We start from the raw sequence: 18,948 nt of genomic DNA on the forward strand, positions 1-18,948 counted from the left end.
AACTTTACATAAAATAATTTAGAAGTTCCTGGTCAGCATTCTGGCCCAGAAAATTATTCATCTGGGCACCGCACTGCCCACTAATTCTGTTAATAATCAAAGTAGTCTAAGGAGCGCACATCTGCAAAATTGTCTTTGTCTTACACAAGTAAGTGTTTCCATCTGTCTTCTGAACCAACCTTTTATTTGCAAGGATTGGTACTGAAATAATGCCAGGGGTCCAGAAAATGAGAATTTACCCTACTAATTCTCATCTACCCTTGGTGATGGCAGCATAGACCAACCTCACTGAAAACAGGTACAGAAAAGAACAAAAGATAACAACTCTAGTTAGTCATGAGCTTCTTTGGATGAAATGCCTTGCTTTTTCTTCATGCCTCATGGCTTCATGTCTCTTCCCAGCTTTTCCAAGCCTGTAGAAAGCCTCTTGATGCTCATAAGCTGCATCATACAGCACAAACCAAAGGGGATTTTAAGGGATAAAATAAAGAGGAGGTAGGAATGGGAGAAGTCATCTCTTCCCTTTAACTTCACAATCAAAGTATATTTCTCTCAGCTGTTTCCAGTGCTTGCCTATGAGTTGAGAGTTCAGATCCACTGGGGCTCAGAGCTCTAAGTCCTTTAGATCATGAAGGTTTTCTGGAGGGATTAATGAAATTTTCCATCCTGGTACTCTAATCTCCCATAGCCAGTGTTTTGATCATTAGGTATATTATAATTTCTCTACATATGGAAAGTCCCTTGTAGAAAAGATGCTGTCCCTGAACTCATGAGGTATGGACCTCGTTTTCAGACAGGACCCAAGCACTGGGCACAGATCACAAATTGTGTGCCATAAAGTACTTGGTGACACTGCCAGTGCCCTAGGCAAAGACCAAGGGAGTGGGTTAATTATTCTGCTCCAGTCTAGGAAAGTTTCAGAATCTTTGAAGCTGCTTTTTAAAGGCAATCTCTGGCTACCAAACTCAAACCTGACAACCATGTGATACCACAGCAGCTGAAGTCTGATATGACAGACTCTCCAGAAATTACTTTGAGGGTATCAGTGTTCACTGATGTTGATGATAAAGTTCACCTGGGGACAGCTGGGATGGCAGGCTTGTGAAAGGACATTGTCTGAGAGCAGTGCAAAGCTTTACACTGCACCTAAAAAAAATAAAGAGGCTTCTTTGTTTTTTTCACATCTATTAAATTGAAGTTCTAGAAGTTTTCCTGTGTTCACTGACTTCAGGCAAGCCATTGTGGACAACTCTGCCTGTTCTGCTAGGATTGCAAGTGATTAACAATATATTGGGTAACAAGCACTTCAGATCTTCATCTAGTATCAAAACAGAGGTCAGCGGACATTTCTCCAATAGAAAAAAATGTGAATCAATAACAGCAGCCCATAAAGTGAATTGGCTGATACAGAAGACCTAATATCCACACTATAGATATTTTTGGAGGGTTTATCTTAGACTACCTCCAGTTTGGAGCCATGGACTAAATGCAGCTGGAATGTGTCTTCTGGTTTAGTTTCATCTGAAAAACTGAAGCTCTTGTGCTCTGAGGTTGCTGCACAATGTGAACTGAAGCAACCTACTCCTGAGCTGAAAGGAACAGGGAGGTAGCTGTACCAAACAAGCCTTGCAAGGAATCAGTCCTTCTTGCAAGCCTAGTACAGAAGCATATCTGATCCTACTTCCTACAGCAAGAGAAGAGATCTGCATGGCTTGCACTGGCTAACATTGAATCAACCTAATTTTCCTACAGGTAAACGAAAGGAGCCAAACTTTTTGATACTTACTGGCTTTAAGGATTCGGTGGATTTTGGCCTCATAGTAATTAAAAACATTCTTCTGAGTACTATTGAGGAGTTCCACCTCGTACACTGCAACAGACAACAACTGTGTGAGGCCAGATGGAAACAAGAAATTGCATCAAAAACTGAAAAATAAGTATGCTTTTACCAGCTGTCTCTACAGACCCCTGTGTACCATCTATTCACAAATCATGGGGTTATGAAAGACAACAGGATAGTAATCCTGAATGCCTAGTATGCTTTTAGAAAGTCAGGTCATCAGTCAGAAAATCGTCAACCTTGAGATTTGTATTCCTTTTGTGTATATTATTTTTTTTAAAGAAGCTCCTATATGATTGATCGAGTTTTCACATTTTTTCCTGTCCTCTGTCAGGATCTAACTTACTGAAGCTGATGAACCAGTTTTCCTTCAGTAGTTCTTCCAACTTTCCGTCCAAACAAAAGGCCAGAAATATAAATTAACAAAAAAGAAAATATTTATCTGGCTCCACAAAAGGAGTCACTGAACTGTGGCACACCATGCCAAGTCTCTTTATCTCCATCCTGCAACATTAATTATGTAGGGGATGGTGTTGCTCACACCACAGGTCTTTTCTAAACCATGTAACATGATGTTGCTCATCCCCCAGCATCCCACTGTATCTTTCCACAGCTTTTAGTTTTCCCTTTCACCCCCTTGATGACTGTGATAGCACACAGCTTTGTTTCATCAACTCAGCTTTTAGGCCAAATACAGAAACCTCACCCATTCCAGGAGAGGGGCATATAAAACTAGAAATTTATTTTCATTAAAAAGAACAATGTTTAAACTAAATTGACAGATGTCTTTCATGCCTTACCATAATCTGCAATAGGGTAGTAGCAAACAAAGCTAGAGCGTGACATTTGTGTTACAGCTTTACTGAAAGTTGATTTTTGTCTTGGGCAGGGACCTAGAGTGAAGAAAATAAATTATATAATGGTTAATGTTGGAAAGGACTTAAAGATCACCCAGTTCCAACTCCCCTGACACGGGCAGAGACACCTTCCACTAGATCAAGTTGCTCAAGGCCCCGTCCAACCTTGGCCTTGAATGCTGCCAGAGATGGGGCAGCCACAGCTTTTCTGAGCAACCTGTTTCACTGGCTCGGTGTTCTCATAGTAAAGAATTTCTTCCTTATATCTAACCTTATCTCTTCCTTCTTGTCCTGGGTTCAGCAGTAGCAGTCAACTGCTACTGCTGAACCCAGGACACTTCTATATAAATAAATTATACATTTGTCTGAGTAAACATAGATATTTGGATAGATATAGTTTACACATACTTATCCACTCAACATTATAACAAAAAATTTTCTTAGAGGTGTGTTGGAGGGTTTTTACACACATATTCAGCTATCAAGTCGATCCTGGATATCTTAACAAAAATTTGTTTGGTACCAAACATACCAGAGGATGCTTTGACTACTGTATTATTTAGAAATAGCTGTCTTATGTTAGAGTGGTCTATTTAGCCATTCCTTACCTTCTGCACACTGGCAAACATTGACGTGGCACACCTTTGAAAGCATGGCACTGTTCTTAGGAGCACTGTAGAACACGCTGCACTTTCTGTCTATGGAGAAGAAACAAAATGGCTTTTCTCAGAGAGCTCCATTTGAAAAGCCTATGCAGTAGAAGCTATATTTGCAGGTCAACTATTCCCTGGTCCAGATAAATCAGGGCATTAAAGGGTTAGATGCACATCAATAGTCCACAAAGACCTATAGCTTAGGCACCTAGAGTTCAGGGTTCACCTTGCCTTTCAGTTGGGCAGTGACCTGCATTTTTGCTTCTGTAGTTTCTGTTGTTGTTGCTGTTGTTTGTTTGGTTCTAGTTTTTTTTGTTGTTTGGTTTTGTTTTTTTTTTGAGCTATACTCTTTCTTTTTTTTTATTTTTTTATTTTTTTTCCTGTGAAAATCATCCATCTTAAGAAGCATCTTTAGACCATAAAGCTACAGTGAGGATTTCACTGTTTCAGGAAGAGGAGATAGGATCACCAAGAGTTAGTGGTTTAAATGTAGTGTAAACTTACCTGGATCCCTCAGCTTCAGGCAAAGTAGAGATTTGGCCTAATTTTCAAACATTGTTTACATAACTCTGCCAAATGGGGATGATTTACATTTAACCTTTGAGCGGGGAATGAAACCGATTCCCCCAGCAAACACAGTACATAAGGCAAACTTCTAGGGTTGCCAATCTCAGAGGCATAGAAAGACAGCCTAGCCAAAAAGAAATGTGAATGGAGCACAATTAAAAGCACCATGAGAAACAGGAACTCAGGAAACCTGATTAAAAAACCTGTGAGTGTAAAAGTTTGTATTTTCAGTTCATTTGCAATGAAAAACCTTCCTGAGAGGATCTCTATTTAGATGGTCTTAAGCCATGGCAGTAGAAGAGACAGGATTCGAGACAGGTTATATTAACACTCAATAAAATCATGTGGTTTCACACACTACATCGAAACCACCTTGCTATGGACTGGAGTTTGTTCTTGAGGATCTCTTTTGCAATCAGTTATGTATGATTTTTCTGTGCCCTTACCTGGGTTGTAAAAATCATAAAGGATGGCATTTGCTGGCTGAACCAAGCCCATGGGATTGATTTGCTTTGCCCCAAATGATACACAATCTGGGTCTGGTCCACTTGTAATCTGGAGGAAAAAAGAACAATAGTTATGACGAGTAAATTAACTCTTTCTGCCCAGTCAGTTCCTTATTCATTGCTGCCTGTACTAGCTGCTGAATGCTTGCTTCTGATGGGACAGGTGAGTTAATCCGAGTAGCTGCAGTCTCAACTTGAAGAAGGCATTTCCTTCCGAGATTTTATTGGGAGACTTTGTGGATGAGATAAGCCTGGTAAAGGTAGTTTTGTGAGATGTGTGCAAGTCTTCTCTCCCTGAAACTGTCCGTTCCAGGCTCACATCTTCACTACTTCGGTGTTTACTTTCCTGCTTTTGGCTAAAGCCACCTTGCATATAAGTAGTGGTTGTAATATATGTACACAGCCTATCCAATACTGTAACACTATTTTAATGCTGGACAAAAAGCATCTCTTCTGAGTAGAGAGGACTTGTCTTTTTTGGCCAAAGCTTAGATTTCAAACATGGACTACATCTCCTGGAATATAGAAAGGTGGAGGATGAAGGTTTCACTTCTCCACCCTGTTTCAACTGAGCTGTTCAATAATAATATATCACAAAAATCAAAGGAAGGTAATGGAGTGTGAAAACCAATAATGACTAAATTTAAAAAGAAATTTATATATGCTATCTGAAATGGCAAGATTGGAAAATCATTGGGTTTGCTTACCTCACCAAAGTATAGCAAAACCTTTCCTTCCTTGTACTCATAGTGCTGAATGTACTGGTCTGAAGACATCACCAACTGCAGGAAAACAAATAAAATGAGAACAAAGCCCTAGCACAACGGGAACAACTTTGCTACTACCCTTTATACTCTGGTTTGCATTGTTCAGCTGTTTGCTTTATTCTGCACTCTTTCTTCCTCCTTAAGGGAGACAGTCTCTGAGAGCATGAAGCTGGACAAACCTTCCCCAGCTAAGCAGGCTCTGGAACCCAAAACTATGCAGCCACCTTTGCAGAGCGCTGTGGCTCATCAACCTGTCACTGTGCCCTCCCAGCAACCAGCTCAAGAAGATGTGCTTGCTTTCTCCTCTGCAAGCACAGTACAAAATGTCCCGGGATGTCGCAGGACAACAGTGTCAAAGGTGAAGAAATATGTGTTAAGGATGGGCATATATTTAGGTGCTCTGCTCTGCCTTGCTTTAATTTCTACTAGAAGGAACTGAGAAGGCTGAACTCTGTTTACCACAAGATTTTAATTTCTTGTACATATTCAGCAAATATTTATTAGAACAAGAATAATGAGTGGTGAGGCACTGGAATGGGTTGCCCAAGGAAGTTGTGAATGCTCCATCCCTGGCAATGTTCAAGGCCAGATTGGACAGGGCCTTGGGTGACATGGTGTAGTGTGGCAGGGGGGTTGGAGCTTGATGATCTTAAGGTCCCTTCCAACATTAACTATTCTAATGAAAATATGTCTATCCAAAAATCTGTTTTCCCTTCTTTATTCTAATATAGGTAATATTTCAGAAGACAACTTTTTTATAGAAAAGGCTATAGAAGATTGAACATAAAAGTGTGTTTCTAACCTGATCGAGATCCTTTGTGTCAGGCTCCAAGCCACTCAGTAGAGAGAGATCTACCAGGGACATCTTTGGTGGATTGGAACCTGTGGACCTTTATAAGAGAGACCATTACCAGAGAACATCTGCACTAGCTTGCTCTGAAAAGTTTGGCTCTTCAGGTTTGCTAATGGTGAAACAAAATATTTTGCTCTATATAATTTTCCTAAGTGAATTTTGATTTGAAATTTAGTTGCTGCCTCATTAAAAGTCATGAAGCAAAATTAGTGTTTTAAGTTTGTCAAATGGTCACCCAAAACTCAGGTGTCATGCCTGAGCTTGTCATCTAGGCTTTCTTTACAGTTGATAGGCAGAAACAATCACCTTCAAAGGACAGTTCATTCCACCATAAAAGCACTGTTGAAGACAGGGAAGGCAAACAGCACTGACATAGTATCTGTTCTCTATAACTTAGAGTATGGAGACAGGAATTGAGTTTATCCAGTCTTCAATGCTGTAACTATCCGTTAGGTAAATACATTAGATTTCCAATCTTTTCTAATTTTTTTCTTCTCAAAAATCAGGTATTTGCAGTATTGCTAGAAAATTAAGTCGTTCTACGTTCACATAGGGTACATTGCTGTTAGATATTCTGCATACACTTAGCATTACTTCAGAAACTTTTTTTGGTATTCCTTTTCTCATAAGAGGTATACTATGGTGCAGAGAAGATGTTTGTTTATGTAGTCAGTGCCTTCAGTTTCTCTCCTGTGTCTTGACTACAACAAAGGGAGCTTCACATTATTGTTTAAGCCTCACCCTAACACTCAGCAAAGTCCTGCAGAACAGTAGATCTGATAGTTGATGAATGTTACACAGCAATTAATGGGGAAAATGGTTTTTCAGCCAGCACACAAATCACTGAACACACATTTAACTAGGGAGAGTGAAATCGAGGAATTAGGGTAACTCCAGTCCTCCCCTCATTGTTAATGCCACTGTCTGGGAGAGGGAACAAAAACCACTGTCTCTGAGGCTTTGTCAAAACTCAGTGGAAAAGCTAAATTCTCCTGGGAAACAAAACCTGCTTCTGCCACTCTTCATCTCTCTAGAAGGGGAACTCAGGACAGCCACCACTTTGTGCTCCTGTGACCCTTGCCAGGCTGTGAAAGGGAGTAAACCCAAATGTTTCAGTGTTACTCTGCATGGGAGGATTTCTTTCTCACTAACTCTGTCCTTGCCTACTTCTTGGTTGCCACAACAGAATATCCCTTGTGCTTCCTAGTCTCCCAGATAGTAGTGACATTTTTTCATTTTTTATGAGGCCAGAGTGTGCCCATGAAGGAAGTAACAGCATCTCTCCAGAAAGACATAAAACTCTGTAAATGTGTTATTACTGTATTCCAGTCACATCTACTTTATTTAGTAAAAGACTTCTAATGACTAGCCAGCCAGGCACTTCAGAGTTTCCCCAGAGTCTGATGGGGCAGAACCTGCAATGAACATTTGAGGTCTATGTAAACTGTGTAAACCTAATACTCTGTGTAGAAACCTTTTCTTCTGCCATGGGAAAGAGGGCACACTCACCATGTGTGTGTACTCACAAAAGATCACCAGGTTGGATGCTGAGCTTGCAGATGTGATGAGGGTGACCAAGAAGAATTGCAAAAAAAATTAATGCATTTTATAATGAAGAGCTGATCTTGCAGACCTACCTGACACAGACTTTGTACTGCAGCAGTTCTGATTTACTGGGAAGGATCACATCCCTTTTCCTTCTGCTATGGATATCAAACCACTCTATTTCAGACTGTGGCTCAAACGTGCTGTTTTCTGCATCAAATGAGTCCTCATAATCATTGTTTTCATCGTAGTATGCATTTTCTGGAGGTGACAGACATGGTCAGCCATGCACAAATTTGGCTGAGGACCTGGTAACTTGGCTTCTTTTTGTATAATGAGAAATACCAGTGGGCAGCCATGCGATGTCTATGGCTTTTGTAAGTTTGCTGTATACCATCTCAGCATTTCTAATTAATTCAGAGTTAAAATTTTAGGGGTAGAGAATAACCAACAGATCTAGCTAATAATGGGGTCTAAGCTATGCATAAATATGTAAAGGACAGTCCCTGCCTCCAAAAGCTAGCTATTCAAACAGAAAAGAAAAAGGAGATATAAGCAGAGAGGATGATGAATACACACTCCAGGGGATGGAAAGCACAGTCTTGCTCATATAAAAAGACCTACGACAGATCTGTCCAAAAGAAGTTTAAGGCCACATGGTGGGTCCCTTATTATCCAGGGAACTGAGCTGGGCTCTCCTTTTGTGGTAGTCAGGAGCACCATGAAAGGTAGTCTCCCAGTATTGTCTCCCAATAACAAAGTTGAGTTACTAATAGTACTTGTGTATCTATTAGGTACTTGCTGCACCTACAGTCACTCAGATAATTATTGAACTATTCAAAAATATTAATAAGCTGAAAGAAACAATGTTGAGGTAAAGTTCAGAGGCCTCTCTCTTTCCTTGTTTCATTCATTTGTTTGCACTTTCCAAGTTTGGAAAGCCACTGAGTATCATCAGCAGCTGTCTATATGTTTCACCTTTGAGACCCAACCTCTTCCCTTTTCACTCACCAGAGTACTTAATGTTCCCTTCCATTTCCACCGTCAAAATCAAATCATTACATGTGTCGTTCTTCAGCTCAGATGACCAGTACACTTTTAATATCTAAGATGAACACATAAACAGAAAAACACTAAAAATATTATTTAAATGACCAAGGGTTTACTCATCCAGGGTTTCAGCAAATGTTGATGTGAGTGTGGAGAGAAACACCAGTCTCCCAGAGGCACATACTAGTTGCAGATGACTGTCATGGATATAAGCAGGAGAGGTCCCAAGTGCAAATCACAAATAGTGTGGCACCTCAGAGATAACTCTCCATTTCCAGGCACAAAGGGGGTCTTTCAAACTACAGCCACCTCTATCAGCATTGACATTTAGTGAACTTAAAGTTAAAAGCAGTTAAAATTGTTTGCCCTGATGGGTAGTCTGTAAGCCTGGAATTTTAGAAAATTGGAGGTAGGAACAGGAAGGATAAAGCCATGGCGAGTAATTTCTTATGCTCTTTTCAGAAAGGGATTAAAAGAAGTCCAGCTGAACTCTGAAATTCTTATTTAGAGCTTACACTCATTGTTCCATTTCCTCTGCCATGTACAGACACTTCAAGTTTTCTTCCAAGTTCAAACTGCAGACAAAGGCAAAAAAAAAAAAATAAAGAAAAGGTTTAGTCTGTGATCAGCATTTGATCTATTTTTTCCTGCAGTCTTAGTACTCTTCTATTCCTTTAACCTGAAGAACTGGGGTAGGGAAAACCTTTAGCTGTAGAAGGAGTTATGAGACCTCGTGTCATAAGATTTTTAATATACTGCGCTACTGTTCTGAGTCCCAGGAGACATATTTTCCCAACTTATTCTCTCCTCTGTAGCATGGATTTGACATCTTAACAGGTCCCTACACACTGAATATCAGAATGTTCTACCTCTTCCTTATTCCCTAGCAAGACTTGGGCTCCTGGCTGCTCTTCACTACTGGGGGAGATTCGCATCACCAAAATTCTCTAAGAGGTCTGAGAGAGCCTCTGAAGTGTGCTGCTAAACTTCTGTTGATTTATTTTATTCTTTAAAAAGATTCTGTTTTACAGATTAAGATATTAAAACTATTATAAACAAGCTACATCATAATTGCTTAACATGGGAAAACCTAAACCAGATGAGCCAATGTTTCTCCTGTTTGAGGAAATAAAGCTTGAAGCAATGGATGGTTGTGTACCTCTAGCTCCTTCTGAATTGCTTCATCAGTATCAGTCAGAGTAATACTATAGTCTTTTTGCCTTCCAGGTGTTCCCAGTTTTACAGTCAGGTTGGTGGGACTAGTGTTCAATGTCTGTATGCTGTATGCTGACAGAGCTTCTAGGGCCACCACTGTGTCCTAAGTGAGAAAGAAATGCAAAATAACTAGCAATTATGCCAAATTATTTCAACAGTATGTAAGATGACATGATCAGTAACCTGGCGCTATTCTTCAGTTTTATGTATTTTGCTGCTTTGAAGTTCTCCTGTATCTCTCTATTTTTACATGCACAGACTATTCACCTCATTTTCCAGCTTCTTCTTTTATAATTTAAATGCTAAAACCACTGGAGTTCTGACCTTCATTTATTGTAAGTCTTCATAATGACAAAGAATATTTGCTTGCTTATATCCATTTTATTTTGGCCCAGTTTTATTAATGAGCAAAATTTTTAGTGCTTCATACACCAAACAGGTTTGGGATTGCCAGAAATCTTTTACAAGTGTATGTAGGGATAGAACAAGAGGGAATGGCTTTAAGCCAAAAGAGGAGAGATTTAGATTAGATATGAGGAAGAAATTCTTCACTATGAGAGTAGTGAGACACTGGAACATGTTGCCCAGAGATGTGGATGCCCCATCCCTGTAAGTGTTCAAGGCCAGGTTGGGTGGGCCTTTGAGCAGGAAGGCAGGGGAGTTGGAACCAGATGATCTTTAAGGTCCCTTCCAACCCAAACCATTCTATGATTCTATTATCAACTGTTATGATACTGTCCAATCTAAATGAAGAAGTCTTTATGGGGCTTCTGTTTAGTTCCCTCCCCCTGAAACTCCAAGCAGACTGTTGGTCAGGCACCTGTGTAGAGCAGTATCCTCCACCGTAGTTCCTTCTTTCTGTCAGCCACGTAGCAATAGGCTTTGCGTACTCCATGTCTTTCAGGAGCAACGTTTGAAGCAATGCATAGGCAGTGGTTTCCACTGAGACTGCATCATTGCCATTTCCCCAGTGGCGTTGCTGCGTTGCTGCAAGAATAACTCAGTGCTGAATCCCCTTGGTAAAGACATTTGCCCAAAATAGCTATTGTTTTACACAGGAGATATTTCATATCATAGTGCTGAGGAGCTGTCATAAGAGCAACAAACCATTTGGACAGTAAAGATAATGGAAAAGGAAACACAATTTTCAATTTTGACTTATCCAAAATTCTAAGCCCATTAGACCATAGTTTAATGATCCCATTGTACAGTGATGTCCATCTGGTAGAGTGGTAACACTGATATCAGGGTGGTCCCTGATGGATAATAGTATTAATTATGCCCAGAAATCCAGTCTTGCTTGAACTATGGATATTAAACTATAATGTATTTACCAAATGAATTAGGAGAAATTAATAGTGTGGCAGTGAAGCCATTTAATCAACTGACTTAGCACTGACCACAGCTGCCCGCTGAGGGGGGGAGAGGTTACAACCATGTGGACCTGGAACAAAACACACAGAGCTGGTGTGGGGCTGGAAAAGGCAGCTTGTCTGTTGATCACAAATCCAGTCTAGACTGCTGCCATATGTAGCTGTTCATTCTTATTTACCCATCAAAATTTCTTATTCCAAGTTAGCTTGGACTTTTTTTTTTTTGTTGGTTTTAAATGCAGTTTAGGGGTGTGGAAAATTTTGTAGACAGCAGAAGAAGAAGAAAAGTTAAATGACGATTTAGCATGATTCTGTCCAATTCCAGTATCAGATGAGGTGACAATCCAAACTTCACAATGTTAAGCTGTTACTTTATAGTGATATTAGTTATACAAATGACATATTACAATTTCAGCATTGAAATATTCAATTATGTAACTTAAGTATATTACCCATGCACATACATGCCTCTGTAAAGCTAAAGTGTCTTCATTTATGTGAATTTGGTTTGCTCATGTAAGAGTGCTCAAAGTGCTTGAATTAGGAAAAGTGCTTTCTAACTGAACTTTTAAGAATGGTCACCAGTACCTGCATCAAAAACAGAACAGCCCCTTAATTTTTCTTTTGCAGACTGGGCTTCTTTACTATCAGACTGCACAAGCGTCAGAGCATAAGCAGTGACAGCTGTAGCATAGCAGTTAGTATTTCTTGAAAGCTGATTTTTCATGTAAGCCACTGCTCCTCTAATCACTTGTACCTGTGAAAACAAAATGGATCCATTTATAAAGGTCATTCAGACCTATTAACTGTTGCTGCTGGGAGAGTATTAAGAAATTAGAATACTTCATTGCAGTAATTTTTGAGAAAAATTTAATAATTTTATAATTTAATAATTTTATAATAATATAGTGATTAAAGCTATTGATGATGGAGAGTGTAGGTCGAAACACCTTGTACATTCGGCCACAGTATCTTTTCCTATCCACCATAGACTGTAAACAGACTTTTACTTCCTCATTTGCAATGCTTAAAAACAGCAGGGTGGTCGTGCTGTTTGCAATAGCCTTCAAACTTGAACAGTCAGGCTTCTTACCACATTAGGTGACTTGAAGACCTGTAAAGTCTGTTGCAGGGCTATAGTTACAAAGGCTGTCAAAGCCAAATCCTCTTCTGCTGACCCAATGCCACCCTGAAAGATGAAACATGGAAAGGAAAAGTTAAATGTACATGTACACATTTTTACGAAGCACAAGGATCTTGGGATTAATTTCCCAAGTGCTCTAAAGGCATAGGTCAGTTACAAAATGATCTAAGACTGGATTGGATGATAAATGTGGTGAAGGCTAGCTGTGCATCTTTGCTATAACAGACCTTTTAACAAGTTATTTTTACATTACAGATTTTGTACTTCTTACAGTACAGGTTTCTTTTCTTTAGATACGTTTCTTGTTATTCAACAAGTCACAATATTCCTTTAAATCCTAACAGCCCTAGATATGCAACAAATTCTTCTAAATACGGATGACCTACCTGCATAGTTCTGTCCAATACTGGGTGATGGTCATGGAATGAATCATCTGGCTGCTGTTGATTGACCAAATAGGAAATTGAGTTGCGTATGTGACTGTCTTGGACACTAGTGTATTCTCTGCTCCTTGTGAGTACTTTAACAATGAATGCAGTTAACCTGCACAAAATAAAATTTTTCAAACATGTGCTGGCAGATATTTATAGAAGACTATATTGGCAGGAAAAGAAACATACTAATTTTGTACATAGACTCATATTCGATACAGTGCACTCACTGGAATCTAGTGAGTTATTACTTGTCATCAGTGTGAAAATTTCTAGTTTGTGGCAAATGCAAAACAATCATCAGTTGCTCAATATAAACCTCCTCCATCAAGGACTAAATATGCTCAGAGACTTACAGAGCTGATCATCTATGACAAAGTTATACAGGCAGCACCATGCCCAGAAGAATTTAAAATCCAGCCCCTCTAGATCCAGCTTCTGATGCATCAAATGATAATAGAGTTATTTTGGAGAAAAAAAAAAGAAAAAGAAATATACACTTACCATACACTACTGGGAGTTTGTTTAAATGCTCCATAGGATCCATCTGCCTTCTGAAACTCAAGAATTCTAGTATAACCTGCATGAACAGAACAGCACGTAATTGTTCAGAGGATACATATATTTCTCAGGCATTTTGATACCTCGTTTGTATTAACAGGGACATGTTCAGTATTGACTAGTGGAAGAGTACATGGAGGTCTTCACTGACACATTAAAGAGGAAATGATTGTATCAGCAGGCCTCTGACAGAAGGTGCTTTGTCTTGTTTGACTTAATTGAGCCATGAGAATAGCCTGAAAACTGCAGGCATCTGTAGTTAGAAAGCATTTTCTGTGCAGTGAATCTTGGGAAACTTATTTCCTACTACCGAAAATTTTTCAAGCTCCTGACTTCATGGTGCATAGAATCAAAAAAATATACAAACCATCAACTCCTGGGTCAGACATAGGCTTAGAAATCATGATTTGTGGACTCTGATCTTGACTGTGATTATCTTGACAAAGTGTGTATCATAGCTACACAACTCATTTTCTACTCTGGTGAACTTCAATAAGAATTAATAAAAGCATAACATAGGGACTAAATGCTCCTGACAATACCAAATACTCATCATCAGCACTTTATGTCACTTTAGGCAGTCTTAGGTAAATAAGCAAAAAGACCTCAATTCAGCTACTGTTAGCATGTTTTTGTCTCTGTTTATACCCTTATTTTTCACTGATGAAATGTGTGTCACATGTTGTCCAAAGATGTTGAAAGCAGGTGCATTATATTGCTTTATGCCATGTGCACACCATTCTAGTTAGAAAAAGCAATACTGGTAACTTGGGCTCTGTGTTAGTCCCTGTGAGCTGAAACACCTATGCTTCCGCATGCTATGGTCCTGGCTTTGCTGTACAGTTGGATCATGTCTTCAAGTGTGCTCTTTAAGAAGCAGCCTTGCAGCTGCCCTCTCCCTAAGGAAATTCCCTCCTGGGTTGGTCCAAGGCTGCTGGAGTCATTCTAGCTCATGTAATGAATACATGAGTGTGGAAGAGAAAATTTGAACACCATGACTACTACAGGAAGTTTCCTTAGTGATACTTCTCTTGCCAAGTAGAGACATCTCCAGCAGGGGTATCTCCATCTCAACTGGCCATCCTAGGGACTGTCTATGATCCATGGGGAGAAATAAGGACTTTTAGGACATGATTTGTCTTGATCTGTTTTGCACATCTACATTAGGAGGAAATGAACAACTGGCCTTTTCTGTCCATTTACTCTGAAAAGAGTTGACATTGATCAGCTCAGATTTTACTTTCTGCTTCTGAATTAGGCAAGAAGGAGGGTGGACTGTGAATGTCAATACTGCACAATGTCAGATGTGGGCAATTAGTCTTCTAAACCCCCATCAGCTCTGTTCTCATGTCTGTCTGCAGATTATCAGAGGCATTTTTGTGCGCCTATGTTAAGACAATGCTCAGTCCTTTGGCAAGATTCAGTGAAAGACGATAACAAAGATGCTGCAGGTTGTTCTCTGGTTTTGTTTTTGTTGTTTATTTTTTTGTTTGTTTTTTTTTTTTCATACCTTTTTCAATCATGCTAATGGCTTCCTCCTTCTGTTGAGGATTAAAGTTCACCCACTGCTCACTGGCATTCAGGTACTCAATTGCATAGACTGCAGGGGCCATTTTCACCATTGTTTGCTCTGCACAGCCTGTGGGCACTTGAATAAGTTTCTCAACTCCACTGAGACTAAGACAATTTCCAACAGACTCGTCCATAATATTTCCTGTTGGAAAAAATACAAGCCATAGTACATATCACATGTAAAGCTTGCTAGTGCAACATGAAGAAAGGTCATACTAACTATAGGTTGGCACTCCAGCATGGCCTGATACTTCTCATTAAATACTCTTTTCAGCTACTTAAGACTTTGTAAAGATGGATGAGAAAAAGGTTCCAGGCCCTGGGAAAGCTGGAGAAAGGAAACTGGAGCAGTAAAGGAGCATGGAGAAGAAATAGTCCTGAGACTACTGGAGGCAAGGAAGCAAGGAAAGGGGGAAATACAGCAATTTGAAATGGAAGCCAATAGTCATTGTGTCTAGAATGCATTATCTTTCATTTTCTGGGAAAAAAATATTCTAATAATTAATAAGAGTACTTGTTAGTAGTTGTTTTTAAAATACGTATGCATGTGTGTATATATATATGTATAAAATTATTTGATTAAATGAATATATTATTGTAGGTATCTTCCCTTTAGAAAAACAGAACTTTCCAGAACTTATATGTCAGTCTGACATCCTTATTTCTGAAGACTAAAGCAGTTTTCTACAGACCTACATTCAGTGTGAGGTTATTAGGGAGAGTGAACCCTTCCCTTCTTCTCTGGCCTCCCCATAAATTTAGCCTGCGCACAGTGAGGTGGGAAAGGACTACATAAAGATTTTACCCAGTACAAGTGAGAAGGAGTAATTAGGAAGAGGAAAGGTACTGTATCAACCTTAGGGCTGTTTTGTTTTGTGATCTGGGCATGTATCACAGCTCATTTGAGCCATAGCAGAAAAACTAGGAACGAACGGAGACCAGACATTCAGGAATAAGCAGCACAAAGGGGGATGTCTTTTGTCACCTATGGAGAAGTTATTGACAAAAAATTACATTTACCTTTCAGGCTAACAAACACGTGACTATCAGAACCTGGTACCATATCAGATGGTCTGTTCAGGTCCAGTGTATGGGACTTTACTGTAAACAAATAGTAAATAGAGATCTATATCTAGGCTCTTTAAACCTAAAAATATAAACTGCAATTTTAGAACATGTTTTTCATTAAGCATCTCACAGCTGATGGCAATTACAACAAAAATGTCATCAGAAATGTTAAAGAAATTTATGAAAAGAAATGTACTTCTCTTTTTGAAGTTTATTTCATTTTCAATTGTTAGCAATATTTTTTGGCTTAAAATGAGGCTTGGTTTTAATAACTCAGAAGAACCATTAGCAAATTAAATAGATGCCTACTTAACATTTAAAGAATGGTACTTTGAAATACAAAAGTAATACAAATAAATTATAAACATTTAGAATTAAATGATTTTTCTTTTTTGAGTCTTTCGCTGTGTATCAGATTAAGAGATTTGTGACAAGCTCTAGTCAACCAAAACAGCACTCATATATTAGGTATTTAACTGCACTCATCTGATATTTACACCAGGCTTTACATCGCCTGTAACTTACAGTCACTGTTAATGCAAAAGGTCTTTTCTTCTCTCTGTAGAACACCTTCAGCCTGCACAATTGAGGAAAGAAAGGTCAAAACTTTCGCAAGCACACCTGAAAGCCGGCTGCATGAAAGGTGCAACCTCTGCACTTCACCAGACCAGCAGGTGGCAGAAATAAGTAATTTTGGAGTGAGATTTCTCACCAGGTAAAGGTAAAACAAACTCAATTTTTATTTTTTTTAAATTATTATTATTATTGACATATTTCGCTGGATGGAAGTCCTTTAACCAAAACTAACCCAGAAAAATTAAACTTCAAAATTTATTCTCAGCTTTGTGAGTCAAGTTCATAGTTGGACCTATTTTCATATCATCTATGAAATCCACCAAGTTCTGAGTTCCTTCTGTTGGTAAAACTTAAACTTTTTTTTTCCTTCTGACTTCCATACATCCCTCTTCTTACAGTTTCTATTTTAATAAACCTGTTTTTACAAATACCTTTATTGTTTGGTGTACCATTGAACTCTGAGACTGTGTCGATCCTTAGAAAAGTTATGGCCTGTAACAACAGCAGGTTCCTGGCACCCCATGCCTCATCTTTACCTCCATTACACTAACATTAATGGTGCAGGGTTTTATGTATTGCATTTTTTGTGTGGGTTAAAAATAGCTCTCAGTGGGTGACTTGCATATTGTAGTGAGTCTGCCTGTCAGTGTTGACCTTTGAAAGTCATCTTTTCTAGAAGTCTGCTCCCTTTCATCATTTTGGAAGAGAAGTAAGGTATTAAATAATTATTACATTTTTGTTTGTCTGTATGTATTTTACCCATGCAATTATTAAGATTGAAGATACATTAACTAGAAGGAATAAAATAGGGTTTAACTTTATGGCTAGCAGAGAGTATTTCCTTCTCAAAACATCATTAGAGGGACATATTTAATCTTGGCTACATAAGGGACAAAAAATTTTTACAAATGTTGATGAGCAGGTGGAAGTTAAAGATTATAAGATGGGCACTGACTGCACGAAGGAAGTTGTTGCTGTCTCATAGGTAGAAGGATGGTTTTTTTGCTGTAGAGAACAATTCTTTCCATATACACTACACACAAGCCCACCACAGGGTTAAATTTCTTCTCCATGCTATAGCTCAGTCCTTGCTGAGATACAGGTTTCCTGAGATTGCTTCTAGCCTTATGTTTCTACGATTTCACTCCCTGAACAAGAGCTCTATGCATAGTGACTGTTATATTTCAGCAGAAACACATATTCCTGGGGAAGTGTTCAAAAACCAAGTAGAAAAGGCTCTTAGTGACATGGTTTAGTGGTGGACTTGGCAGTGCTCAGGTAAAGGTTGAACTTGACCTTAAAGACCTTTTCTAACCTGGTTGGTTCTACGATTCATGAAGTGCCTGCCCTCAACTAGTTATACCTACCACAACTTTGAGGTTTTTCCTAATGCTATCACTGTGTCCAGAAGATGTCTCAAAAGTAACAATAGTAATTGGGATTTCTCCCACAGTCAGAGGGACAACTGAGAAGTAGGCTGGTGTTGCAGAGTTCCCTTTAGCCACCAGAATCTGCTGCACAGCCTTGTCCATAGCCTCTGTGGTGCACAGCCCCTTTGCTGCTTCCATTGTCACTACAACCTGCAGAAACAAAGCAATGCCTACGATTAGGCCTAGTGCAACACCACACAGGAAAATTATTCCAGTTCTACCATGCCTGTCTGGATAAGAATGGAAAATGAGAAACAAGTATAACAGGAGACGAGTTTTTGCTTAAAAAAGCAAAACAAGCAATGCAGACATTTTGCAAGACAGAAAGCGTTTTTCACTTCAGTCACCTGAGTTTACTATTGTCCATTTATAAAATGGGAAAACTTTTTCACCAAGAAGTAATCAAATGCTGGCATAGCTTGTCCAAAGAGTTTGTGGAGTCTCCATCTTTGGAGGTATCATTACCTAACTGGGCAAGGCCCTTGAACAACCTGATCTAACTGGACCTGCTCTGGAAAACAGGTTGGACTAAGACCACTGGAGGTCCCTTCCAACCTAAATTGTTCTATGATCATATAGTCTGTTAATATTTTTCTGCATTGACTATGGCTGTGAAGGTAAATCAGATAGTATTTCTTCATTACACTGAATTTTCAATGTAGTTTTGGCTATCCCTGAACCACAGGGGAATGAGAAGGATAGCACATTTTTATACATCCCAGTTGCACACCATTCAATGCAGTTCAGAAGATGCTGGTCAAGCAGAGCTGCCTGAGATAGGAAGAGATGAAAAAATAAGCATCAGCCTGAGGATCACGGAGGCCCTAAGCCCAGTGATAACTGTGACCATATGCAGAGCTGGATAGGTGTCATATGCAGAAAAAGTGTGGCTTTTTATTATATGCACAATGAATTTTGAGGCTAACATTGGATTATATGC

The 18,948-nt window shown here is 39.2% G+C and overlaps 1 protein-coding gene across 1 annotated transcript in view; it reads right to left on the reverse strand.

Moving 5' to 3' along the window:
* The window catches only part of LOC133271443 (complement C4-like), a 42,005-nt gene that overhangs the window by 2,011 nt on the left and 21,046 nt on the right, over positions 1-18,948 (reverse strand). The window contains exons 21-39 of the mRNA XM_061457455.1: positions 17,946-18,158; positions 16,528-16,579; positions 15,955-16,035; positions 14,873-15,076; positions 13,306-13,381; positions 12,757-12,913; positions 12,320-12,415; positions 11,815-11,983; positions 10,674-10,840; positions 9,798-9,956; positions 9,154-9,213; positions 8,600-8,693; positions 7,681-7,849; positions 5,993-6,080; positions 5,131-5,205; positions 4,364-4,472; positions 3,306-3,395; positions 2,641-2,733; positions 1,787-1,870 (exon numbers count right to left, since the gene is read on the reverse strand). Of these exons, the coding sequence (XP_061313439.1) occupies positions 1,787-1,870; positions 2,641-2,733; positions 3,306-3,395; positions 4,364-4,472; positions 5,131-5,205; positions 5,993-6,080; positions 7,681-7,849; positions 8,600-8,693; positions 9,154-9,213; positions 9,798-9,956; positions 10,674-10,840; positions 11,815-11,983; positions 12,320-12,415; positions 12,757-12,913; positions 13,306-13,381; positions 14,873-15,076; positions 15,955-16,035; positions 16,528-16,579; positions 17,946-18,158 (2,236 nt within the window). The remainder of the gene's footprint in view (positions 1-1,786; positions 1,871-2,640; positions 2,734-3,305; positions 3,396-4,363; positions 4,473-5,130; positions 5,206-5,992; positions 6,081-7,680; positions 7,850-8,599; positions 8,694-9,153; positions 9,214-9,797; positions 9,957-10,673; positions 10,841-11,814; positions 11,984-12,319; positions 12,416-12,756; positions 12,914-13,305; positions 13,382-14,872; positions 15,077-15,954; positions 16,036-16,527; positions 16,580-17,945; positions 18,159-18,948) is intronic.

Source organism: Pezoporus flaviventris, unplaced genomic scaffold (assembly GCF_033815535.1).
Source record: "Pezoporus flaviventris isolate CSIRO_AGI_PZ_B2104156 unplaced genomic scaffold, CSIRO_AGI_Pfla_v1 ptg000025l, whole genome shotgun sequence".
In the NCBI taxonomy this organism is placed as follows: Eukaryota; Metazoa; Chordata; class Aves; order Psittaciformes; family Psittacidae; genus Pezoporus; species Pezoporus flaviventris.